Below are 23,787 nucleotides of genomic sequence, written 5' to 3' on the forward strand. Positions count from 1 at the left end.
TTGATGTCACTGATTTTAATTGGCACTTGGCTTTTGAGTTTGACCCCAGATATGACGGGGATTGAGTACCGTGAATATCGGAAATCATGATTTGTCTAAACCGTGGATGACATCTCCGCACTTGGATTTCTTACCTCATCATCTGGCAATGCTCGTTCGTTATCATTCGAATCTGAATCGACACGAGACCACTGGATTTAGGATATTACCAGTGAGGAGATTCTTGCCGATTAGCCGCTCACAATATAATAGAAAATGATTATAAATTGTGTTAGTCATTTCAATGATTGTTATTACAATCTACTATGTCTGTACAATCAGTCATTATGAGAGTTCTATCAGAGAATCGAGGAAAATGTCATCTAGCTTGAGACAGAATAGATTCAATGAATGATGAAGAGGGCGAGAAATCCCCTGATACTGATGGCAGTACAATGTTGGCAACAGCGTGCCAGTTGGACTGATAGACGGCGCTTAGTCCAAATAGACAAGGCTGGAGAGTGGCGGTGCTAACAGAAGCAACAGACACCCCGCCGCTCCTGGCGCTTAACAAGTATTTGAGGGCTGACATCACGAGTCGCTGGTTGCTTCTCAATTTCCGTTCTACAATCGCCGTGAACCAAGTGGTGGGCGACTAGGACACGAGTTTGCTTCTTCAATGCGACAAGATGCCCATCCCGCCCCCTTCATCGCGAGAAGATTTCAAGATCGCCATCATCTGCGCCCTGACGCTGGAGGCTAAGGCCGTTGTACAACTTTTCGACACGATCTACGATGAGAACCTCGACCAATACCGAAAGCCGCCGGGTGATATCAACACATATACCCTGGGGAGCATCGGGAAATATCATGTGGTTCTCGTTTACATGCCCGGCGCAGGCAAAGTATACGCCTCCAGTGTGGCAACAAATGCCAAGAGGAGCTATACATGTCTGGAGCTGGCGCTTGTCGTCGGTGTGTGCGGAGGTGTTCCATATGCGAAGAGTCAGACATCTCCTGTACAAGATATTCTACTAGGAGATGTGATTGTCAGCACGGGCTTGGTGCAGTACGATCTCGGACGCCTCCGTAAGAACACCGCGCTCGACAACCTCCCAAGACCTCAACCGGGGATTCTTGGATTTTTGAAAAAGTTGGAAGTGAATCAGGAGCGGTTGATCAATCAACAAACCACTTATCTGGCCAATGTTCAGAAGAAGTTCTCAAGCGGCTATCCGGGTGCCGAGAAGGATAGGCTATTCAGCCCCGAGTACGAACACCAAGAGATAAACTGCAAATGTGCTCAATACACCCACTGCGATGATGGCTTCGTTGCTCGTCGGGGAGATCACGCGCGGCAGGATCAGGGAACAGTGGTGCATTTCGGCCTTGTCGCGTCGGGAGACACGGTCATGATGTCCGCCCACGACCGCGACCAATTCTCGGAAACTGAGGATATCATTGGGTTCGAGATGGAAGGCGCAGGTGTCTGGGAAGTTATTCCATGTATTGTGATAAAGGGTGTCAGCGATTATGCCGACAGTCACAAAACGAAGGAATGGCAGCACTTCGCAGCGGCCAGTGCAGCAGCATGTATGCGGGCGATTTTGGATGAAACTCCAGTATATTTGCAAAATCACTCGGTGACATCTTGCAGGAAAAGGCCAGCTGCAGAAATCAGCGAGTCCAGCTATGATGACAACTTTTATATAGAGTCGTTGACGTTCCCACAGGCTCAATTTCGTCTCGAGGAAATAAGCATGGCCCATGAGAAGACTTGCGACTGGATACTTGGACGCCCTGAGTACGTGACATGGATGAGCGAGGAGTCGTTGCCAGATCATGGGGGCTTTTTCTGGATCAAAGGAAAGCCTGGCGCAGGGAAGTCGACTATGATGAAGTACCTGCTATTGAACGCGAAGAAAGAGCTTCGTGATACTGTCATCCTGTCCTTCTTCTTTCACGCCCAGGGTACTCTCCTGGAAAGATCTATTATGGGATTGTATCGATCATTATTACATCAGCTGTTGGATTCCAGCGTGCCACCTGACGCTAGAAATACGTTTCTCAATGTGGCAAAACGTCTTGAGCTCCAAGATGGCAATCTGGTCTGGACGAAAAGAGACGTGAAGAACTTGTTGTCGTTGACAATTAAGTCTTTACGGGGGAGCCATATATTGATTCTGCTTGATGCAGTAGACGAATGCGATCAGGCGGAGGCTGAAGATATGATAACGTTCTTTCAAGAGCTTGGAAAATCCGCAGTCGAACATAGGGCCTACCTGAGAATCTGCTTGGCAACCCGCCACTATCCACACATCACCCTTGACAAAGGAATTGTGGTCATCGTTGAAGATCAGCAGGAGCACGAAGAAGACTTGAAAAAATATGTTGATACAAAGCTAAGAGGTGGTCAGTCCAGTCTGATTCAAGATATCAAAAATGATATCTGCGAAAGAGCAGATGGAGTTTTCCTGTGGGTTATGCATGTTGTTCGTTTATTAAATAAGGCATTTGACAGAGGCAATATCAGTGCCTTACGAAAGCGACTGGATGAAATACCAGACGGCCTCGATAACCTTTTAACAGACATCCTGACCCGAGATCAAAAAGACATGCACCTGCTCCTATTCAGTCTTCAGCTCATTCTTTTCGGCCGCCGAAGTTTGACAACAGAAGAATTCTATTTCGCTGTTTTGTTCGAGAAGACAAATGTGATTGAAGACCATATCGATCCAGAGTTGCATTCAAACACAGTCATGGACAGACTCGTTCTTGATGTTACCAAAGGCCTTGCTGAGAGTGTCAAACAAAGCGGCAGAGGAAAGCCTCGTGTTCGTTTCATCCACGAGTCCGTTCGAGACTTCCTACTTCGAAGGAATGGCTTGGCTTTAATCCAGTCCCAAGGAAATAACTCGACGAGCTCCATTGGAGTTGGAGTTTCTCATGACCGTCTGAAACAATTTTGTTTTGATTATATTTGCAAGGCACTGCTATTATGTCAGCCTTGCTCCAGCGGAGATTTCCTGGTGCCGAGAGATACGCCGCAAGGCGAACAAAAGGACGGATCTATACAGAGAGCTTTCCCTTTCCTTGACTATGCTATTCGCAAAGTCCTCGAGCACAGCGATTTGGCACAAGCAGAGGGCATCTCACAGAAGGAGTTTCTACGCGCATATTCCAACCGATTTTCTGACTTCAAACGCGCCTACAATGCTGTTGAAAAGTTTGCGACACGACAGTACAAGCATGACTGGCCACTCTTTTTTGTTTTGGCCCACAGCGACCTGCGTTATCTCATACAGGTCCAACTCCCGGGTGGATCGCATGCTTGGGATCTGGGCGGCCGATATCTTTGCCCCATGGGTGCCGCATTTCACAATGGAAACATGGCTCTCGTCCGAGTCCTTTTGGGACTGCAGCCCGATTCTCAACCCCAAAGTTTGAATATCGCCATTGACCCTGATATGGTTTCTCGCATGAGGCAATTCTTGATTGAACTGGATGGACAGTCAAAGCAATCCAAGTCAAAGGTCAAGAAGAGTCAGCGGATGCTATCTTTCGCATTCCAGGGAAAGTGCGTGAGCATTTTGAGACTTTTGCTTTCCGCAAGTCTCTTTGATTTCACCGATACCAAAATTGGCAGCAGGACTCCTTTGAGTTGGTCAATTCTCAATCGCGAGCCAGGTCTGGTCGAATTTTTGGTATCCGAGGCGAAGGGCAACATACAGACTCATAGCAAAGAGGCTGGCAGCATTAAGAGGCCCCTTCGTCATGGCCGCTTCTAGATCAAATAATAAGCTCAGCGAATTTCCCGCCGTACGCGATTTTGGGTGGAGAGAGGCCGAGAGACGCATTTGCCATCGTATATTCTCACAAAGGTAGGTAGGCTATGTGAGTCACCTTGAACAGTCTACTCCACCCTCAAGCGACAAATATCTTTTCTAATTTGAATAAACCTGGCGCGCGGTTGATCGGGCGGACAAATACCGCTCAATTTGTGGTTCGAGCCACGAAGACTCGAACGTGCTGCGACAAGACACTTCAGATGAGTCCTCAAAATACGAGTGAGCAAATTTCGTTCGTCTAGAAGCACCGATCAGTCTGGCACAATGCCTTCTGGTATCTGCAACCGATCGGCGGATTAGCGATGCTTTGAGAGTAGCCTGCAAAAGTTCAACTTGAATAGCCACAGGAGAGACGGCTCAAACAGGATGGGAAAGCACCAGAGCTGATGGCCAATAATGGCTGCAAGATAGCTACCATGGTTCAATTTGATCGAGGTGTACAACAGACATGCACATGCGTCTGTGATGCAGCCGCACACCAATTGCAACTCGCTTGCGGTGATGAAGTCTCACTACTGTGGCTCAGTCATCATTATTGAGAATGTGCGTAAGATGTGCATCATGTTGCAGTACATAGAGGCCAGTTGCATTGGGTCTTGGATTGTGGCTTGGTCAAACTGTAAGGCAAGGAGAGTCGGATCTAAGATCGAGCTGATCGTGGTTGTAACTCCAGGCCGTCTAATTGCACCAAATGGTGTCCAAGCTTGAGAATCCCACGAGTCGAAGGAGTTCATGGCGACGGAGGAAAGGTGGACTGGCTCGATATTCGCATTGGGGCACATGACCGGCTGTCTCGCCTTCCGGATTGAATTGCTTTACCTGCGGCAACCTCCTTCATTTATCGAGCATTGATTTGACAAGCTCAGTTATAGCCAATGCTACCTCGTCCAATGTGGATAAAAACACATCTAATGGCCTTGATAAGATAATTCTTCTCCTTGAGAACTGATATTCACGGCAACGGCAGGCACACTTACTACTGCTGTCCAATTTACAAGGAGGATTCTAGCCTCAGCTCTCGGTATGTAGGTAAGCAGTATGCCACCGCAATGGGATATCATATGCAGTGTGGCTTATGGCACGCAAGGCACAACCCAGGATCTGATATGTCTCCGGAGAAGCCGCACCAGGGTAGTGCGTTCGTCCGATATTGCGCTTCTATTTGCAGATCGGCCACAGGAGCTAAGTGGGTATATCGGAATCATGCATACACCGACGAAGAGATGATGAATCCCACATGTTGAGGTCCGCCTTTCCAGATATATAAAGCTCCTCGCGATCGCACAACACCTTTCATCTTCACCCATTCTTGTTCATACAACTCGTGCCTAACCGTCATCATGGAGTGCTCAGCAACTTGGATTCATTCGACAACCGTTGACGAGATCGATGTCCGCAAGTCCGGCGCGTTCACTACCTTGCCGGTGAGGATCAGCAAATACAACGAGATTGCCATCACTACCGCGCAAAAGCTAGTTTGTATCTGGGATACCGTGCGCTGTGGCAGCGTGTCACCTCGCGTCGTCAATGTTGGAAAAAGCTTGCTTCCCTTCGTTGTCCCGGAGGCATTACCGGAAAGACTAGCAACAGCTGTGAGATTGGTTGAATTGGGCCACTTGTGTGATGGTACGTACGATCCTTCTTTCGGTTGCACGCAGCTAATAATGTAGCCTTTGCCGACCAGTTAGACTCGCAGAGCAGAGCGGAAGTCTACAACATGCTGACCCGGAGTCTGGATCGGTGCTCCCTAGCCTCGTCTTGCTCTTGTCCCGGTGGAGGCAACAAAGACTTTGGCGACAGACAGGCTCAGCTGCGGACACTGATATACGAGGTGGCCACTGAAGTCATCCAATTCGATCGTGAACAGGGTATGCTTATCCTTGAACTTCTTGGGAAAGCTGTCGCGCCGGAACCGATGTCATTTGGAAACAGGAAAAGCTCAGCGTTTAGGTATGGCGCCATCGACTTGATGCCTCGATTATTGAAGGCTAACATGACTAGGACTTTCTGGCCGATTCTTGAGTTTGCCATAGGCATGAAATTAAGCGAAATGGACCGCATTCTCCTCCGAGACATCAAATCTGTGGTTGATGAATGCCACATGCTGAACGATGAGTATTGGGGTGCAAATTCCAATAGCGCAGGATTGTATCAAGCGGACTTTGGCAGATCAAGCTTTTCTATTGAATCAGGCAAGGAAGGTCTGAGAAGTAGGATCATTGAGCTCGAGTTCCGCTATCGCTCTCTTCAAGCCGAGTTCTACGGAAAATACCCCGTTGAGTCCATCCGGCTACGCCGCTGGATCGAAGCGGCCGGGGTTGCGATGGCAAGCTACAACTACTGGCGTGCTTTAACTTCGAATGGCTCTTGCAGCAGCTCATCAACGAGCAGCTGCTCATGCTCTTCGACTGAATGGACACGGGTTGCCTCTGCAGCCTCTACCATCTCCTTCTCATCCACACAGACCTTTTCCAGCAACTACGACAGAGGCGAATCCACGACGCTCACCGCTGTGACCAACTACATCAGTTCCATGCCACCTTCCCCCTCCGTTCAGATCCTCAACATGACCCCTTCCGCATTAAACACATGGACACGCGCCCCAGCTCCGGCCGTCAAGTGTATCTCGTCTCTGATCACCTCTTTGCATAACGCGACTACGATACTGACTGATATCAACGCGGACAACACCCAGCGTTACAACCAGCCCACAGCGCATGCCGTCTTTGGTACTATGCAGGCTACCAACAGCGCCTACTACACCTTTATCCAATCAGTGTCGGAGGCACGCGCGCTGGCAAACCCCGCCCTTGCAACTGATATCCTTCTGGGTGGCTTCAACCGCCTGTATGCTGGACACAGCCGCGAGCTGAACTGGAAGTACAATTCGTGCATTCCATCGGAGGCTGAATATCTTTCAGTCGTTGATGACACCACAGGATCACTATACACACTTCTTGTCAAGCTTCTCCAGGCTGAAAGCAGCCTGCCATTCCACTGCAAGCCCGATCTCACGCCCTTGGCTACGCTGGTGGCCCGTTTTGTGCATCTCAAAGAGGACTATCTCGCGTTCCATAACCGAGAGAGCAAGATGAGCGGATCCGGTGATGCACGCGTCCTCTCTTATCCGGTCATTCGACTGGCCAATACCAAGCCGGACAGCCGAGCACAGATCTCACGATATCTCTTTGAACGCAAGGAATCAAACAAGAGTGGCTGCTCCTGTGCAGAGGAGAAGCGGGATGCCTGTGGCAACTCCGTGAACTACAGCTGTCTGGTGCTTCTGCTTCGCGAATACGGAGCACTAAGTGCGACTCGAGAACTCCTCCGTGACATAGAGGATAATATTGAAAAAGAGGTGATGCAATTGGAGAAGATGACAGGAGAAGTGAATCCTTTGATGCGGCTGCTCATCGCCGGACTCCGCGAGGGATTGCTTTGAACCTTTCGTCCTTATCAACCACCATAACCCACGCAGATCAACTACGAAGTATATAAGTGAGAAAGCAGTATAGAATCGAATATAGTTATATTGACTCTATAAATATATAGATAAATATCCCCTCGAAATCCCATCCCGAAAACTGAACAATAACCTCATCCAAATAGTAGCAAATAAGAATGAGTCAAACATGACCACCCCGAGCTCCATCACCAACCAAAACCACCAACCAAAGCATAATAGTAATACCCAACAACCAAAAAAAGGGACCATCCAGTTCTCCAAAAGAATCATAATATCCAAAAAGTGCGAAGTTAAAAGAAAGAAAGGAAGATGGACATCAAAGACCAAGGACAGGATTCGAGGTTCAATCTCTGTTGCAGTAAAATAAAAGAGTCAGAGTCAGCGCCACATTGCAACGCATATATCTCCCCCCGTCTGTGATATTTTTGGTATTTTGTGGTTTTGTTTTTTGTTTCTGATAATTGACTTGCGAGGTAGGTAGATAGGTATAGGGTGTGTATTCGAGATAAGCGGTCACGGGTCCTTTTTAGTGTTGGGCTTTTGTCTAGGAAATAACTAGTCAAAGAGAACATTGACCAGGTATCCCTTTATACTTTGGCATTGCGAGTTGGTTGGTTGGTTGGTATTGATTGGGAAAGATTGGCATAGATGGAAAACTCGGGGTTATATCTCGTCGATATTGCGGTGGGTCATTTACATAACCACGCAGCCGCCACCGGGGGAGCCGGCTATATCAATCTTTATTAGCATCTCTAGATGGATATGAAGGAAGGAAGGAAATGATTGGGATAGGGAAAAGGAAGGTATATACCGCAAGAGACAGAGTCCTTAGCAACTTGGTAGGGAGACATGATGAATGATAAGAGATTGCGTTGCAAAAAGATATCTTTTTGAAAGGCTTATTTGTTTTGTTGATGGGGAAGGAAAGACGATGTTGGGGGAGAGGTTGAGGGGGTTTATATAGATAGGATTCTACTATCTTCTTCTGCTTCCAGGAGGGGGGCTTCTTTGATGTCTACATTGATAGGTAGATAGACAGTATGGTGTATTCGGATCCGGATTCAAACATCGTGTTCATGATTTGGGAACTGCACATTTGATTGGATTGATATCATTAGATTCATTCATTCATGAATGATTGAGTGTCACAGGGTCAATCCTTATCAAGAGGATGGATGGAGTGTAGATACCATTGCAAGTAGCTGATTTGATCGGAGATTGTCTCGATAGATTGTCGGGGCAATACTTCAGAGTGTCCGATTGGGGCTATTCTCGTGAATGCTATCTATCTATGGCTTCAGCATAGCTTCTATTGTCCCTGGGGGGAGGCTAGTCCTACAGAAGCTCTATCAAAACCAGGGATAGGATGGATGGATACGAAAGGTACCGGATTCTAGCGGGTACCTACTGAGAGGGGGGCTGGCTGCATTGGGATGGAAGGGTATCAGATAGGATGTGTTATGCATTGTGTAGGCAAATGCAGGTGCACGAGGTACAGATTCAGTCTACATGTGAAAGACATCTTTTAGATCAAGTTGCAACGATTGAAATCGGGATACCCCGGATTCGCATTCTTCGGTTACTACGCAGCGCCGGGTGGCGCCCAATCAGCACGTCCCGCTTAGTATTGTTCTCGAGAACAATATCAACACACTTCAACTACTTCAATCAAAGAATCAATTTCATGGCTAGTAAGTCCCTAACAAAGCAAAATGGTAATCGGCTATCTCGTCAAATCAAGTGTAGATTGGCTCCGTCAACTCATTCAGCGTCAACCCCTCCTTTGCCACATCCTCCTCAATCAGGAACATCAAAGGCATCTCCACCAACGTGCCCTTGACCTGACTGAGCAGCTCTTTGACTTGCTTGACACCCTCCGGACCCGGAGGGAAGTCGTCTCGGACCACGTGCCCATATTTGTAGCGAGCAGGTCTGGACTCGTCCTCACCATACGCCTGCTTGTCCGCGTTATGGAAGTAATATCCGTAGAACTCCTTGTACGTAGCCCAGTTGCGCACGCTGTCGTCCGGAACCGAGTGGAAGACCTTGCGGAACACTTCTGTGTTCGTCCGAGCCCGCGTGTTCCACATACTGTGCAGCGTATCCGCCAGCGGATCGGCCACGACCTGGCTCTCGGGTGACTCAAAGTCGGTGGTGTTGGGAACGCCCACGGGCTCGAAGTTGCCATCCGGTCGCTCCATGTCCTGGGGTGGCAGCAGTCCCAGGTGCTTGCGGAACAGCTGGCGACGAAGGGACGCAGCGAACCGGCTGGCAGTCCAGGGCTGGCCGTTCATGCGGGACTGCACAGGGGTGTGGTCCTCAATGATGATGGCAATCTCCGAGTCGTGAGTGCCCAGTTGGGAGCGGTCGTTCAAGTTAGCCGATCCGACAATGGCGACACGGTCGTCTGCGACCATCACCTGCATCTTGTTAGTTCCTGCACTTATGCCCATGTCAATTGCTAACATACCTTGGAGTGAACATAGAGTTCTTCCGTGACAAACGCGTCAATCTCGGCCTCCGGAGGTCCATTCCAGGGCACATTGCGGATATCCGGGCCATTAAGCATGTAGCAGCTGCTCACGCTATCCCACTGGCCAGACTTGCCGCCGCCCACCTGCTGGGCAGCTTGCTGGTACTGCTGGTAAGGCGCGGTAGTGTCGAAAGCTGCCCGCGGCGCGCCAGGACCATAACCACCAGGGCCACCGGTAGTGACGTCGTGCTGCTTGCGGGCATCCTCGTAATTGACGCCGCTCTGCTGCTCAGCCTGCATCAGCGGGCCGCTGATGTTGATGCGGTCGTAGTTACGCAGGTTATAGAACCGGATGTAGTCCATCGGGTTGAATCCCTCCTTTGCAATCAGCTCCATGATGCTGCTGCCTCCACGGTTGATGCAGTTGTACTGGAACTCCATGATGGCGCGGGTGCCAAGGGTAGAGTCGTCGCTCAAGTCTCCGGCAAAGCAGGGGACCGAGGGAATCACGACGATGATCTTGAACTTCTCACCAGCACGGGCAGCGCGCAGAATGCGCTCCACAATCGCAGCACCAATCTTGTTCTCCACCGGCTTCTGCGCATCGCCAGTCGCCGTGATGAAGAACTGGTTCTCGATGTAAATAAAGTGCTGACTGTTGCGAATGACTGCAGCGTACGCATCCTGAATGGAGTGCTCGGTCGGAGTGCCGTTACTCCATTTCGAACAGCTGCGCACGATCTGGCAGGTCATGTTGCCCCGGGGCTGACTAGCTTGACGGCCCTGAGTGGAGAACCGATCCTGGTACTGATGGATCTGGCCGGCCAACTCGCCACGCAGGACGTTGCCGTAGTCCATGAAGTTCTCACGCAGACGGCGGGGGTTGAAGCCCCTCTCGGAGTCGCCATATCCGCTCTGGTGTGCGTCGTGGATACCGCGTGTCTGCGAGTGGTGGATCTCCTGGTTCGGAGGGGGCGGGTAGTAAAGGGTCGGAGCTTGACTCTGGGCTTGGGTCGGCGTCTGGCTCTGAGGCTGCTGCTGGTGCTGGTGCTGGTGCTGCTGTTGGGGTTGCTGCTGTTGTTGCTGCTGGGGCTGGTACGCCTGGTAAGAAGGCTGCGTAGAGCCCTGGGCTGGCGGGGGACCAGGAGGGGGCGGAGGGAACGAGTCGCCAGTGTAAGTGTACTGCTGCTGCGGGTGGGCCGAGTATGCGGGAGGCTCAGAGCTCTGCTGCTGCCAGCTGGGCTTCTCTTGGCTGCCAGTGTTCTGTGCCTGGGGTTGGCTGTAGCCACTGGGCTGCGCAGGCTGCTGTTGCCAGCTAGGCTTTTCCTGGCTGCTCGGGTTGGGGGAAGGAGTGGCAGAGTAGCCAACCTGTTGAGGTGCCGGCGCCTGCTGTTGCCAGGTTGGTGTCGCCGGATTGGCAGTGCTGGAAGGCTGAGTGTTGATAGCAACTCCGGTCTGCTGCTGCTGCCAGCTTGGGGTAGAGGAGCTGCTGGTACTGGGTGCCTGTTGCTGCCAGCTAGGAGCAGGAGGACCCGGGTTCGCGCCAGGCTGCGGAGACGCTGCCTGCTGTTGCCAGCTTGGTGCAGGCGGGCCAGTGGCACCAGGCTGAGGCGATGCGGGCGGTTTCTGAGCCTGACCACCCTGTTGGGGCCCTTGCTGCTGCTGCTGGGGTCCTGAGGTGGGCCGACCATACAGGGCCAATCTGGCGTATCTCGAGTTATTGCGTGAATGGTACTTGGAATCATAGATGAAGTTCCAGCGCTGAACAAAGTGTTTCCTCAGATCTTCGACAACCGGGCCGTGCAAGCTGACCGAGATATCGGACCAGCCCATGCGAGAAGTGTCCTTGCGGTCCAGCTGGTTCTGCTCCCAGTGGGCAACATCGTGGAAGTCACTCACTCTGGCGTTGTTGTAGTCCTGACCAGGGAAGACAATCTTGTTCAGGTCCTGGCCATGGACGTCAGCCAGTTCGTGCTGGTTGGTGTCCCAGCGGCCGAAGCACAGATCCAAGCCACCCATGAATGCAATGCGGCCATCAATGAGGCAAAGCTTCTCGTGGTGAGCCCAGTACAGGATGACATCCTCGTGCATGCCGTAGATGCCCTTGATGGCATCTTCGGACATCTTGGCCAGGTTTCCGGCATCAAGGGACAAGTTCTGCAGAGATGTGTGGATGGATGCCTCGAGTTCCTGGCGGTCGGGAAGATGGTCGGGGTGACGGAATACTGCAATGTTGGGGTGGAGGTCTTCCAGATGGTGCTTGGTGTGATGGGAGGAGACTGCGAGGTGGGTCAGTTCGACGGTTCATGTAAAGTGCTGGACGAAACATACGGGTCAATGCCTGGGTCACCTCCTTGTACACAATGATGTTCACCCGGACTCCGCGCTGCGCGGCAGCCAACAGCATCCGATCCAGCCGGTACTGTTCATGCTTCGCTGGGGGGCGTCTCAGGTAAAGCTCCGGAGAGAGCCACCCTAAAATGGATAGTCAGTCTCATACTCCGCCAACACAACGATCTCCTTGAGGGACCTACAATCCAAAATCCAGATATACTCCTTGGCTTCCTCCAGTGCCTTGGACACGGCATAGAAGTAGGCACAACCGTCCACGTGCCACTTGACCTCGTTACCCTGACGCGGGGATGCAAAGCTCCCGAAGCGGTTCTCCGTCTGCGGCTTTGCTGCGCCATACTCGGCATACGCCTGAGGGTCGAGCGCGGTACCCAGTTTCTGTGCCACCTCATTGCCGAATTCTTCCAGCTTGCCAAACAGGCCCGACAGCTTGTCCTGCTTCTGCGGTTTCGACGGACGGGGTTGTTGTTGCTGCTGAGTGGAAGGGGGTTGCTGGGACTGCGAGGGACCTTGGGACTGGTAGGTCTGGTTCGAAGTCTGTAATGAGGAAACGGGGCGGTTAGTACCGGGGATCCGGAAAGGTGACCAGGTACACGCAACAAGAACAACAACAACTTACATTGTAGTAGCTGGCCGACTGGGATTGCTGCGACTGCTGAGATTGCTGGGAAGAGCCCTGTTGAGACTGGTGGGACTTGTAGGTGTCCTTCAGCTTTTTGAACGTGTCACTCAGACCCCTGGAGGAGTCTCCGGAAGAGGCTCCCCGGGCGGAGTTCTGGTAGTACTGGCCATAGGCCAAGTCGTCCTCCGGGCGGGTCATCGTATAGTGTAGAACACCGAACAGATGTTCAGATGAAGATGTAGAGAAAGAGGTACAACAGGGGAATCCTCACAGAGGATAAGTTTGGGGTGCTAGACAACCAAGCACACCCAGGGGCGAGAGGGTCGCTATTAGTAGTTAGTGACGAGGGGAGAGAAGAGGATCAGCCCAGTGGAGAAAAGAGAAATAGAAGGGAAAGATGATGGAGGGCGCGGCTGACGGACTGACGACGAGCCCCGCTCTTCCCAAGACTCTCTCCAAGTCATGCATTCATTTTCTCACACCAGCTGGGAATCCACCTTTAGGCTGCAATTTATTTTATGATTTCGATTAATCCCGACCGGTGAATCCAATGATTTCCCTGGACTCACAAGGTACATGGTGGTAAGGCTGGCTGTCTATCTAGTTCAACCCCTCCATTGCATTCCTCCGATCTTCGATCATTCCAACAGATAATCAATCAACTTTAGCTTCGGGGATGCAGCCTGGCCGGCTTGAAGTGGGGGTTGTGGCTGTGCCAGTCATGCCAAGTGTCTCTAACCGTGTACACCAGTAACTCACTAACTACTAACTATACTAGTGTGATGGAGTAGGGGTTTCACTTGTGGCGGTCAAGCCCAGGCTAATACCGAACTGAACTTGAGCTATTACCCATAATACTAGCAGACTGGAATTATGACGACGTCGATACTGTGTATGATACTTTGTATGTCGTATGAGGGGTGGGTTTAGTACAGCCACGTGACGCCCACCCGCCCGGAATGTTGTGGCTCAGGCGGATCTCTCGGCTGCCATTCATCCATCCATCCTACACAAGTCTCCCCGGGGCATCTCGGAAATACAAGCCTTAACTGACGGGGGACGGTGACCATTCAGCTCGACGAATGTCACATAACGTTCGGCTGTATGTGTGTGGGGTGTATATATGTACAACACTGCTACCCATCTCTACCTCGTTCTGATGCAGCGACGCAGGTACTCTTCGACGCGATCCACCTCCCCAAGCGCCACGACTATTCCAACATATCCGTCGGGCCGCACAACCACCATGGCTCCCTGGTGAGGGTCCACCCCGTAGATCCCATACGCATCCTCCAGTTCGCTCCCATTGTAGAATCGCATCTCCGCATGTTCCTTCACGCACGCCGGAAGACTGTCCCATTCAAAGTCACTCGGGAGCTGCGGGTGCACCACAATCTGCTCGATGACCCCCGCCGGGAAAGTCCCCAGCAGGGCAGACACATTCTCCAATGAGCGGGCAGATACGCTGGCAGTGTCAAGAAGATCATCGGATGTGAGCGTCAGGACGCGGAACCGCCCCGTTGACGCCAGGTCTAAATGTGCGTCCATGATTAGCAGATGCAAGGGGTGGCGGGGATGATGATACCAACCGTCCTGGATATCCCGGTGCCATCCATCCGCGTGGCGCCTCAGCTTCACGTTCAGCAATCGTCTGCCCGGTCGGAGGATCCCTGACAAGTAATCGTCGCCCTGGATGGTGCTATCCTGTCCATTCGATGCCGTTCTGTCAACGATCATATTCTCTCCATACTCCACGCCGCAGCCACTAGTGAAGCCGTTTCCGGTATTGAATGTCGCCACGAATTCCGCGTGGGACATCCCGGCCTCCTCCGTGTCTAGTTGACCCGAGAAGATGGTAGAGAACTTGCGATCAAAATCAATCAGCTGTTGCGCATTGGCATGCCGTTCCAGATGATAAGTATCGAGAAGTGGATGCGGCTGCCCTGGCTCGGCAGATGCTGGGCTGAGACCATGAATGTGATAGGCCAGCTTCCAGGCGAGGTTATAGGAGTCCATCATGGACACATTCATCCCTTGACCAGCCTAGACAACAATTAGCCGCGTCTCACGAATACCGTTCTTAGATAGGTACCTTGGGGCTATGGGTATGACAAGCTATAATCATTAGCAGGCGGTTCAGTCCAAAGTATAGGGTGCACATACCGTCCCCCACAATGAATACTCTAGGAACTCCCGTAGAGTCTCTGACAATGAATTCTGGCGAGACCCGCTGCCCAATTTGATACGCTGCCCACCAGTCGATTGATTCGTCGCTTTTTGGTCTCAGGTAATATGGCTTGAACGCGTCCGAAGCTTGCTTCAGGATTCCCTCCTTGGTCACCTTCTGTCTGCGGGCCCTGGCATCCTCGATTTCGGAAACTGGGGTAGCACCCCCCTCCGTTATATCACCATCGGGCTGTGCCAGTCCAGGCACCTGTACATAAAGTCGAGTAAGATACTCACCCGTCACGATCCGTTCTCGTGGAATGACCATCACCGAGCCAGCCGGAGAATGAATCGCACATCGCCGGCGGATGTCAGGGAAATTGGTATCCACGACCAAGTCTATAACACCCCAGATATGGTCGAGCGACTGGCCTTCTAACTTTAGCCCCACACACTGGCGCACCATCGAGTGTGCTCCGTCTGCTCCAACAAGGTGTTTCGTGCGGATGAATCGTCTTATCCCGCGCGTCTCAATTTCCGCCAGAACCGGGAACTCCTTGTCATCTTCGTTCAATTGGACATGGATTAATTTGGTGTCTCTCTGCACCCCTCTTTTGGAGTACCGTAGAAGGTCAGTCTCCATGATCCGTTCAATGCGTCCCTGATGGATAGTAGCCTCGTAGCGAAACCGAGCTGGAGGTATCACTTCAGGGACAACGGACTTGCGCTCAATAATTTTGGTTGGGTCCGATGAGGTATTCCAAAAGGCGAACTGCCACATTTGACATGCCTCGTTTTCGATCTCGTCGGAAATACCCAATGTCTTGAATACTTCCAACGTCCGAGGCTGAACGCCATCAGCTTGGCCAGATTTCAAGGTGCTTGGCTTCGAATCAATGCAAAGAAGGGACTCGTCATTCAATCCATATCGGGCCAGCAGCAGTTCTAGCATCAGCCCCGAAGGTCCAGCCTGCACGATGTTACCAATCCTCGCTAGTGTATGTTGATTAGTTTCATCCGTTGTCTGACAAGACTTACCCCAACAATAACAACCTCGTATCGCTCGACCCCATCATTCAGACTGGGTTCGAATGGCGGACTCAGGCGGGGTAATGGATGAGAAAAGGAAGGAAGGACACGAAGGTCCCGCGACTTGGATGCATATTCCGTAAAGACCGGCATCTTGACGTTTATGTTCAGCTTGCTCAGGTCTCAGAACAGCGCATTCGGCGTGCCCACAGATCTATATATCACCTCTCATGGGTGAATAGTTGCTCGGTTGTTGATAGCGGCATCGTCTGGAAAACCCCACATATCGATACCCCACGGGCGGGAAAGGAGGTACTCTCGGCGAGCGATGGATGGCCCTGGAATCCGCATGAGTGCGCACGGATGGGGTTTCCAGCGATCTATGCCGGTTATGCCGAGATTATTGGTACTATTGGCGACATGATTGCGCAAATCTCCCAACCAAATGAAATGTATATGCAGTAAGTGCTCTCATAATTCTCGTGTAAGCAGTCTGCAATTCCATTCGGCGCGTCGATCTACGGGGTCACCCCGCCACCCCGCAACACATCCCACCTTCCTGCGGGGTGACTGACCTCGGCATGAACCAGATTTGCGTTGTTGTGTCGACACTTCCACTGTCGCCACGTTTTGTTTTGTCAATGCTTATTGTTCCCAGTTGGGGTGCATAAATGTATTGCTAGAGGATCCGGAATCAAGGATACGTCATTCTTCCCTAACTTCTTCCAGAGCCGTGCATAGCACAGTGGCAAATGTTTTAGAGATCGTCCAGCGCCCGAAGCGGTGCAGAAGGTCAATCAGTCGGTGTAAGTGGTTCACATCTGCAAATGCAGAGTCTCCAAATGCCTGTCCTTGGGCCTCTTGTAAAGCGGTCTCGCTCCCTAGAAGCTGGATTTCTGGGGCATCGAAAGCTTTCAGATTGATGGATTGCTGTTGCCCAAGTCTCGTGAAACAAAGCCATGCGAGAGCAGCAGAAAAGAGAGCCCTGGGTACATGTATTGCGGGTTCAGAGGAGATTCGCATCCTTTCGAGGTAACGCTGTATCAACAACGCATGGACCAAGCATTTACTGGCATCCAGAGAGCCTGCCCACGCTTGAACTCTGTGTTGAGATCCATTGGCAGCCGCATGCCCATTACGACCGACTGCACGTTCAAGCAGGTCCATGTCGCTGTAAAGAGACATGTAAATCGAGTGCCATAGGACAGGAAGACTGAAGGGGTCGTCTTCCTCCTCTTGGATATATTGCAAGCTATATTTACTCCACCAATGCATCAGAAGGCCAGATAGATCTTGTGATCTACGATCTTCCAAGGTTCCCGACAGGCGAGCCTCGATAATATGGGCGTTGATACTCTCCAGCACACTGTAGACGGCAAACCTGGAGTCATGCCCGGCGGTGTAAAAGTCAGAGTCGGAACTAAGGCTAAACTTGGTATATGACGGTGACTGTCTGAACATCTCGGCCCATCTGACAGCTGTCGGGGCCATGAACATAGGTTCAGACGCTAGCAGGGGATATTGCGCGAATCGATGTTTGCGAATGGGCTCATGGTGCATCAGGCTAGCAAGCTCTGCATCGTGTATGTTCAGGGCGATTTCGACCCGCCTTCTCTGTTCTGCCTCGGCCCATCGGTGCCACTGCTCGTTCAGCTGTTGTTCGTCTAGGCGTGAATCAATTAATTCACCGTTGCCAAGAGTAGCATATTTATTGGACTCGCGCGTCCATCCCATAACAGTACCATGAAGAACATCAGCCAGAACCAAATCCTTGGGCCTTCCCGACAGTATTCCATACGTCTGACCCAGAATGGCAGCTTGTACCATCGACAAGGCATCCGGTCGGCTATGGGCCAGGATAGATTCCCAGGACGCCAGGATCGCTTTATTCAGTCTTTCAAATATTCTCAGTCCTTGTGCCAGTGCATGGGATGAACCCACAAAGAGACTGCCTATTGAGCAGATTGATAAGAACAGCAACGAGTTTTCCGCGGTCGGACGAAAGGTCGGTGCATGTATGACCGGAAATAGAGAGTGGAATCGACTAAAGAAGAGCTTTGCAAAGAGATTCAATTGCTCCGCAGATGGTAGTGCTTCATCATGCATGCGAGGCTTTAGCCTCTGAGAGAGGCCAGCTCTATAGTTGTCATCGGCATCAATCCTCCCTTGTGGGAACGAACCACAAGGACGCTTGGGACCCCTGTAGACGAAATGGTTTACCTCTGGTGGAGATAAGCACGTAAACCACCTCTTCCTCACACTGTCCGCTGGACGAGGGTCATCGGCGTTCCCCTTTGCGTAAGGCGTTGGTAGGGAATGCAGCGGCTCTTCTGCTAAGCCCACAGATCCTGACATGTGTGGTGAGGAAGGCAATTGCGCCCATTCAGATATCGCCGATGAGATTGAAAGATCCAGTGCATTAACATCAAAGTCTGCCCCCAAGAACCAAGAATCGGTATCTGTCTGTAGCACGGGGTCGTGCAGACTCATCCCTGCCGCTGCTTGGGGCTGAGATGGTTCGGTCCCGCTAATTAGTTGGTCAGATACGGCTGGGAGTATAAATGGAGCATCATTGAGTAGCTCATGTATCCTCGGTGCCCCATGCGATGGGGTAGTGATTATTGTAGACTCCTCGGGCATTGACTGAGACGGCGTTCCTGAAATTGAAGCTCGGGGCTGTGGTGAGGCATTTTGCGGGTTCTTCTCGTGGCTTTTCAAATGTCGTCGCAGCACATCGCTAGCAATGGTCAGTTACTATACAAATAGTTCAAGTTTAGTGTCCACACCTTCTCGAGTACACCTTTCCACAGGTAGTACACACATACGGTCTCTCTTTAGTGTGGCTGCGGAGATGCCGCGTGAGATGTTCGACCTTTGAAAATGTCTTGTTGCAGGCGTGACAATGACGCGTACGTGAGGTATCTATCTCAGAGTCTGAGGGGCGTTTTATTGCAGGCCGATTTTCCATGGTGCTCCCCAATGGACTCATAACACGAGGCTTCTAAACGGTTGTACGGAGTAGAAGGAGCGGAGTTGCGGAGTTGCGGAGAAAAGTAACAAACCCCACATTCAGACCGGGCACGTGACTCGCCATTTTATGATGAGTTGCATGTAGTGATGGTAACAATTGATACAACGTGCAGTTGATTCATGATATCTTTCCACTTGAAGGATATCACTGGGCTGCTTAGCAGTTTGCTGTGTGTCTGTGGGAGTCTGATGGCCCACGTACTCATGCTACACGAACTCGAGTGCATTAAGCAGACTATCTCGGATAGTATATGTCTTTCCGACAAGGGTGATAGATGGTTTCAATCTAGTACTATCACACAGCGGTAATGAAGCCATTAAATCAATCATACTTGCTTTACACTACTACTATCATTAGTACTAGCTAATGAATTACTTATAGCCGATACTATATAGCGATGGTAGATGATCCGATCTCGGATGGAACCCCGCAGTAGCTTATCCCAGTGACGTTTCCAGCTTTGCAGGAAGACAACAATAGCCACCACAGCTTCATTGGAATGCTTCCAGCGCTGCCACCTATCATCACGTCTATAGCGTGCTACCTCAACTAAATACTAGAAACTGACCCGAACCTTTAAAATGAATTGATTGTTCGCTGATGCTCCCCTCACCTACCGAGCCCCCACCGTTGCAGCGAGGCGGCAAGTGACCCCGCACCGAAGTTGGAGAAAGCGGATCACCGCCAATTATTTAAGAATGACATCCCTCCATCTACAACTAGTTGACCTTGGCCAACATTTTACTTACATTGGCTTCGTCTCTCGAACAACTCCAATTTCAAGAAATCCTTCCCATCGCCGTTTCTGCTCAGAATACCACCGACACAATGTCTCTCGCCACCCTTGACGTAAGTCCGCCCACTAATAAGTCATGCCAGAAACAAGAATAATGAGCTCATCGCCTCCAAACAACAGACTGCCCAGCATCCCAACCTCCCGTCCGCGTCGGAGACCCTGTTCAAGGCCAAAGCCGCCAAGAAGCTGAGCTTCGAGCAGATTGCCCAGCACATCGGCCGCAATGAAGTGGCTACCGCCGCCATCTTCTATGGCCAGGCCAAGGCGTCCCCCGAAGACATTGAGAAGCTCGCGTCGCTCCTCGCCATCCCTCAGAATGTTCTGGAAGAAAGGCTTAGTGGTTTCCCCGACCGTGGTCGCACCGTTGAAATGCCTCCCAAGGAGCCGTTGATCTATCGGTTGTATGAGATTGTGCAGAACTATGGGTATGCGTATAAGGCGGTACTGAATGAGAAGTTCGGTGATGGTATCATGAGCGCTATCTCTTTCTCGACTAAAGTGGAGAAGGAGACGGATGCCGATGGAAATAACTGGGCTGTGATCACTCTGCGTGGAAAGTGGTAAGTTATCTTTGTTGATTGATGGTCGTGGAAGATATACTGACGTCAATAGGCTACCGTTCTCGCGGTTCTAATTGCAGTGTATCGAGGTTAAGCTTGATGGTGCATATATAGGTTTCTGTAAATGAATAGCTAATGAAACTTTTCTATGAATTGTCAATAAATTGTGGCCAGTGGGCGTGTATTGACTCGCTGTAGGTATGAAGTGAGACATAAGTGATGGGAATGTTTGATTCATTTCATTCCATGTGATATGTGGGACCATGTGCATTATACAAAATATAAAAGTGCACCTAGCAACTCTTGCTCCGTCTCGCTTCCAGTGCATGCCTTCCTAGTTTGGCAGCTGTCGTCCAGAGTGACTTCTCATTCACCGACTCTACTGTGAATCTTGCAATCCTACAACTGTCTACCCCTCTAAACTCTTTGTTGATATACACACTCATCTTCCCTCAATTATCTAGATACACTCTCTGCATCTAGCTGACGAGTTTCGAGATGTCCACTCAAGAACCCCCCACCAGGGTGCCCTGCACCTACAAAGACTGCAACAATGTCTTCAATTCGGAGTGGGAGATGAAGAGACACAAGGTGAACGAACACGACTACTGCAACCGTTGTGACGAGGACTTCCAGGATGACGAGTATCTCCTACTCCACAAAATCAAGAGTGACAAGCATATCGTTTGTGTGGTTTGTGGGATCGATTTCCGCAGCGAGGGTGGTAGAGACGTTCACACCCGCCAGGTAAGATTCCTCTATATCCAATTATCAACCTTCTACATCATACTTGAACTGATTCATCCGGTACTTGTACAGCAACACCGAACTCCGCAGAACATCAACTGCTACGGCTGCGGGCAGAAATTCAGACAGGCAGGTGCCATGGTAAATCACGTTGAAAGCGGCGATTGCCCAAATATCCCCTTGTCTAGTCTCCTACAGGAACAGTCAAAAAGACTCCTTTTCAGGGAGACTCTAAAGACAGGCGAGGAAGAGAGCGCTGATCCAGATCCCCAAGATGACAACGGTGGAGTCCGACTTGAGCAGAACCTGTTGGAGATGGACTTTGACAACGACGAGGCCACTCGATCGATGGTAAGCGGGGTGAGCGGTCTATCACTCAACTCCAAAGATCCAGAATGGAGAGACAAGGCGTCAATGGCGTCTCCGTCTATGGCAAGCGGAATGAGAAGACAATCGATTGATTCCAGAGTATCAGTGGGGAGGATGTCCGCATCGGGTGCCGGGCCACCGAGCCCAGGCCCAAATAGCGCATTTGGCATTAACTTCGACGCAGGACACACTCTTCGCATATTGGACCAGAACTGGGACCCAACCGTTTACTTCAATTCCTTCAGTGGCAAGTTTATCTGTCCCTGTAAGGCTGAATTCTCCAGCATGAAGGACTTTGAGGAGCATGTCGTAGTGAAGACCAACCAGAACAAGAGCATTCAGTAAGCCGTTGCCTGCTTGGATGACTGTTGACTGTGGTCTGACTCACGGCTAATTAGGTGCCCTGGATGTCTTCGCATATTCAAAACGGCGGCTGCCCTGGTGGCCCATTGCGAGTCGGCCAGTACTCGATGCAAAGTGAACAAGGGCCTTCATTTCAGCCAGGTCATAAATGACATTAGTGGAGGACTGGTCAAGTCAATCGGTCTTTTCGAGGATGGTAGCGTTGAGTATGCAGCTGGCCCGATGGGTCCGAAGAAGCTGGAATATGAACCAGAGGAGAAACATTTGATGGATTGATGAATCCGAGGATCTGGCTTACAAAATGCAGAGTTAGCGCGCGACAAATGTAGCAACAAAATTGCTTAGTTTAATATGAATCCAAGTTAAATCTACAGCGCACTGACCAGCCGTCATATAAGAGATTATCACAGAGACACAAAATTTATCTCAATTCATTTATAGAACCAAGCGACATTAGAGCAATCGTAGATGGGATAAATACACCGGGTATAAGCGATCTCGCAAGGGCAGCAAATCCAAAAGCAACTGAAACACCATCCATCCATCCATAGAAATCATCGACCCGAACCCAAGTTTCACATCACATCCACTTTGTCCGGGGTGCGCATTTCATAGCTCGTCTCTGGAGGGGTATTCTTCTTTCTTCTTTCTTTTCTTTCATCGTTGTTCGTCGACCGTATGTATAGTTATGATGATGATGAGGAGGAGGGAGGGAGAGCGAGCTGTTTAGCAGCACTCTTCGCAGCACTCGAAGCAGAGAAGACCGGCGCAACTAGATTATTAGTTAGTATAACTATTATGATGATGTGGAGAGGAGGGAAGGGAGGAGGAACGGGGGAACGTACACTCCGCAGCACACATCACCGGCACCACCACCACGCAGGTTCATCTTCATTTCTTCCTGGGAGTTCTATAGAGTATTCGTTAGTTTCGCACTAGGGATGAAAAGAAGTCTGTGATAGTGATAGGGATAGGGATTCGTACAGGCTGCTCCGTAACAACACGCTCAGTGGAAGGAGCCTCGGGGCTAGAAGGCTGCTGCATGGTCATGGTGTTGGCGTCCCAGGTGGGTTGCTGGGTAGAGGTGGATTCCTCCTTGGTAGACTTGAACCAGTTGAAAACCATTTTGATTGATGTAGTTGTAGATAGAGTGTTTGTAGATAGATAGATGAAGTGGTGAGAGTAGAGATAGAGATAGATAGATAGATAGAGATAAGTATCTAAAGTAGCTGTGTTGTGTGTAATGAAGAATCACGAACAAAAAGACAGGACCCCAGCCCGCTATTTATGTTTTAAAGATGATCGATCCATTACATTCTCTGGATCAGGGGTCCACGCCCATTCTCATGCCGTTGTGGGTCAAGTTACTCTGTAAACTGTAAAGTAAGCGTGTATTACTGATGTAATGATACGGGTGGGCGTCACTGGGAAGAAATCATTGCTGAGAAAAGCGGGGAGGTTGGCCCAAATCAGCCACTCACAGCCACGAGAAGGTCCACGTCAACCCGCTCAGCCCTGCCGGCTAGCAGTCTTGGCACGGCCAACTTGGATGTTACTTTGTCATGGGACTATTCCTGGTTAGGTTGTTGTTGACTGATAAGTTCCATTCTCTCTGAGGGGTGTTGTTGCCGGGTTTGCCGTGGCCGGGCTTGGCTTGGCTGGGCTGTGTTGTATATGTGGTGGTCGTATGAAACTTGGGCCGAGTTGAGGCTTGCTTGTCTATACTTGGAGAGTGTTATAGACGCGCGGTTCATGCAGAGAACCAGGTGAGGAGCTCGGATGACGGTGTCAGTCTTTTTCTCCTCGGTTTTCTTATTTGTTTCTCGGTGGTTAACCAAGTAATATGCTTACTTGCTTATCTTCCTTCGCTTACTGTTGACATTTTACGGAGTGCTGCCATCTGATACGTAGTAAGCGGTCCACGGTGGTACTGTCCAAGACTCCCAACTCAATAGTCTCGTAACTTTCATGTCTCTCGCAAACTTA

At 50.6% G+C, this 23,787-nt stretch overlaps 8 protein-coding genes across 8 annotated transcripts; 4 read left to right on the forward strand and 4 right to left on the reverse strand.

Moving 5' to 3' along the window:
* Positions 1–668: 668 nt before the first annotated feature.
* On the forward strand, positions 669–3,767 carry ASPBRDRAFT_200564 (5'-methylthioadenosine/S-adenosylhomocysteine nucleosidase family protein; the record flags this gene model as incomplete). Its single annotated transcript, XM_067621451.1, has 1 exon — positions 669–3,767. The coding sequence occupies one exon, from the start codon at positions 669–671 to the stop codon at positions 3,765–3,767; it is 3,099 nt and encodes a 1,032-aa protein (XP_067474199.1).
* A 1,400-nt stretch (positions 3,768–5,167) lies between these two features.
* ASPBRDRAFT_59374 (uncharacterized protein) lies at positions 5,168–7,269 on the forward strand (the record flags this gene model as incomplete). Its single annotated transcript, XM_067628050.1, has 3 exons — positions 5,168–5,453; positions 5,486–5,777; positions 5,829–7,269. 3 exons carry the CDS (start codon positions 5,168–5,170, stop codon positions 7,267–7,269), a joined length of 2,019 nt encoding a protein of 672 aa, XP_067474200.1.
* A 1,562-nt stretch (positions 7,270–8,831) lies between these two features.
* pld2 (putative phospholipase D (PLD)) lies at positions 8,832–13,357 on the reverse strand. Its single transcript, XM_067626098.1, has 5 exons — positions 12,738–13,357; positions 12,301–12,655; positions 12,098–12,241; positions 9,764–12,045; positions 8,832–9,713 (listed from the first exon to the last, which is right to left on the reverse strand). Exons 1-5 carry the CDS (start codon positions 12,936–12,938, stop codon positions 9,030–9,032), a joined length of 3,666 nt encoding a protein of 1,221 aa, XP_067474201.1. The 5' UTR covers positions 12,939–13,357; the 3' UTR covers positions 8,832–9,029.
* Positions 13,358–13,886: 529 nt separating this feature from the next.
* Positions 13,887–16,088, reverse strand: ASPBRDRAFT_59376 (uncharacterized protein; the record flags this gene model as incomplete). The annotated part of the gene is made up of 4 exons (XM_067628051.1): positions 13,887–14,783; positions 14,833–14,855; positions 14,904–15,876; positions 15,945–16,088. 4 exons carry the CDS (start codon positions 16,086–16,088, stop codon positions 13,887–13,889), a joined length of 2,037 nt encoding a protein of 678 aa, XP_067474202.1.
* Positions 16,089–16,640: 552 nt separating this feature from the next.
* ASPBRDRAFT_59377 (uncharacterized protein) lies at positions 16,641–18,903 on the reverse strand (the record flags this gene model as incomplete). Its single annotated transcript, XM_067628052.1, has 3 exons — positions 16,641–18,672; positions 18,736–18,778; positions 18,849–18,903. 3 exons carry the CDS (start codon positions 18,901–18,903, stop codon positions 16,641–16,643), a joined length of 2,130 nt encoding a protein of 709 aa, XP_067474203.1.
* Positions 18,904–19,691: 788 nt separating this feature from the next.
* cyn1 (putative cyanate hydratase) lies at positions 19,692–20,633 on the forward strand. The gene is made up of 3 exons (XM_067626099.1): positions 19,692–19,815; positions 19,883–20,322; positions 20,375–20,633. Exons 1-3 carry the CDS (start codon positions 19,795–19,797, stop codon positions 20,394–20,396), a joined length of 483 nt encoding a protein of 160 aa, XP_067474204.1. The 5' UTR covers positions 19,692–19,794; the 3' UTR covers positions 20,397–20,633.
* Positions 20,634–20,820: 187 nt separating this feature from the next.
* Positions 20,821–22,128, forward strand: ASPBRDRAFT_78888 (putative C2H2 finger domain protein; the record flags this gene model as incomplete). Its single annotated transcript, XM_067629428.1, has 3 exons — positions 20,821–21,069; positions 21,142–21,779; positions 21,837–22,128. 3 exons carry the CDS (start codon positions 20,821–20,823, stop codon positions 22,075–22,077), a joined length of 1,128 nt encoding a protein of 375 aa, XP_067474205.1. The 3' UTR covers positions 22,078–22,128.
* A 469-nt stretch (positions 22,129–22,597) lies between these two features.
* On the reverse strand, positions 22,598–22,935 carry ASPBRDRAFT_136755 (uncharacterized protein; the record flags this gene model as incomplete). Its single annotated transcript, XM_067618825.1, has 2 exons — positions 22,598–22,711; positions 22,786–22,935. Coding segments are annotated over 2 exons (264 nt in total), but the record flags the coding sequence as incomplete, so codon positions are not given.
* Positions 22,936–23,787: the final 852 nt, after the last annotated feature.

This window comes from Aspergillus brasiliensis, assembly GCF_001889945.1.
Source record: "Aspergillus brasiliensis CBS 101740 unplaced genomic scaffold ASPBRscaffold_18, whole genome shotgun sequence".
Lineage (NCBI taxonomy): Eukaryota > Fungi > Ascomycota > Eurotiomycetes > Eurotiales > Aspergillaceae > Aspergillus > Aspergillus brasiliensis.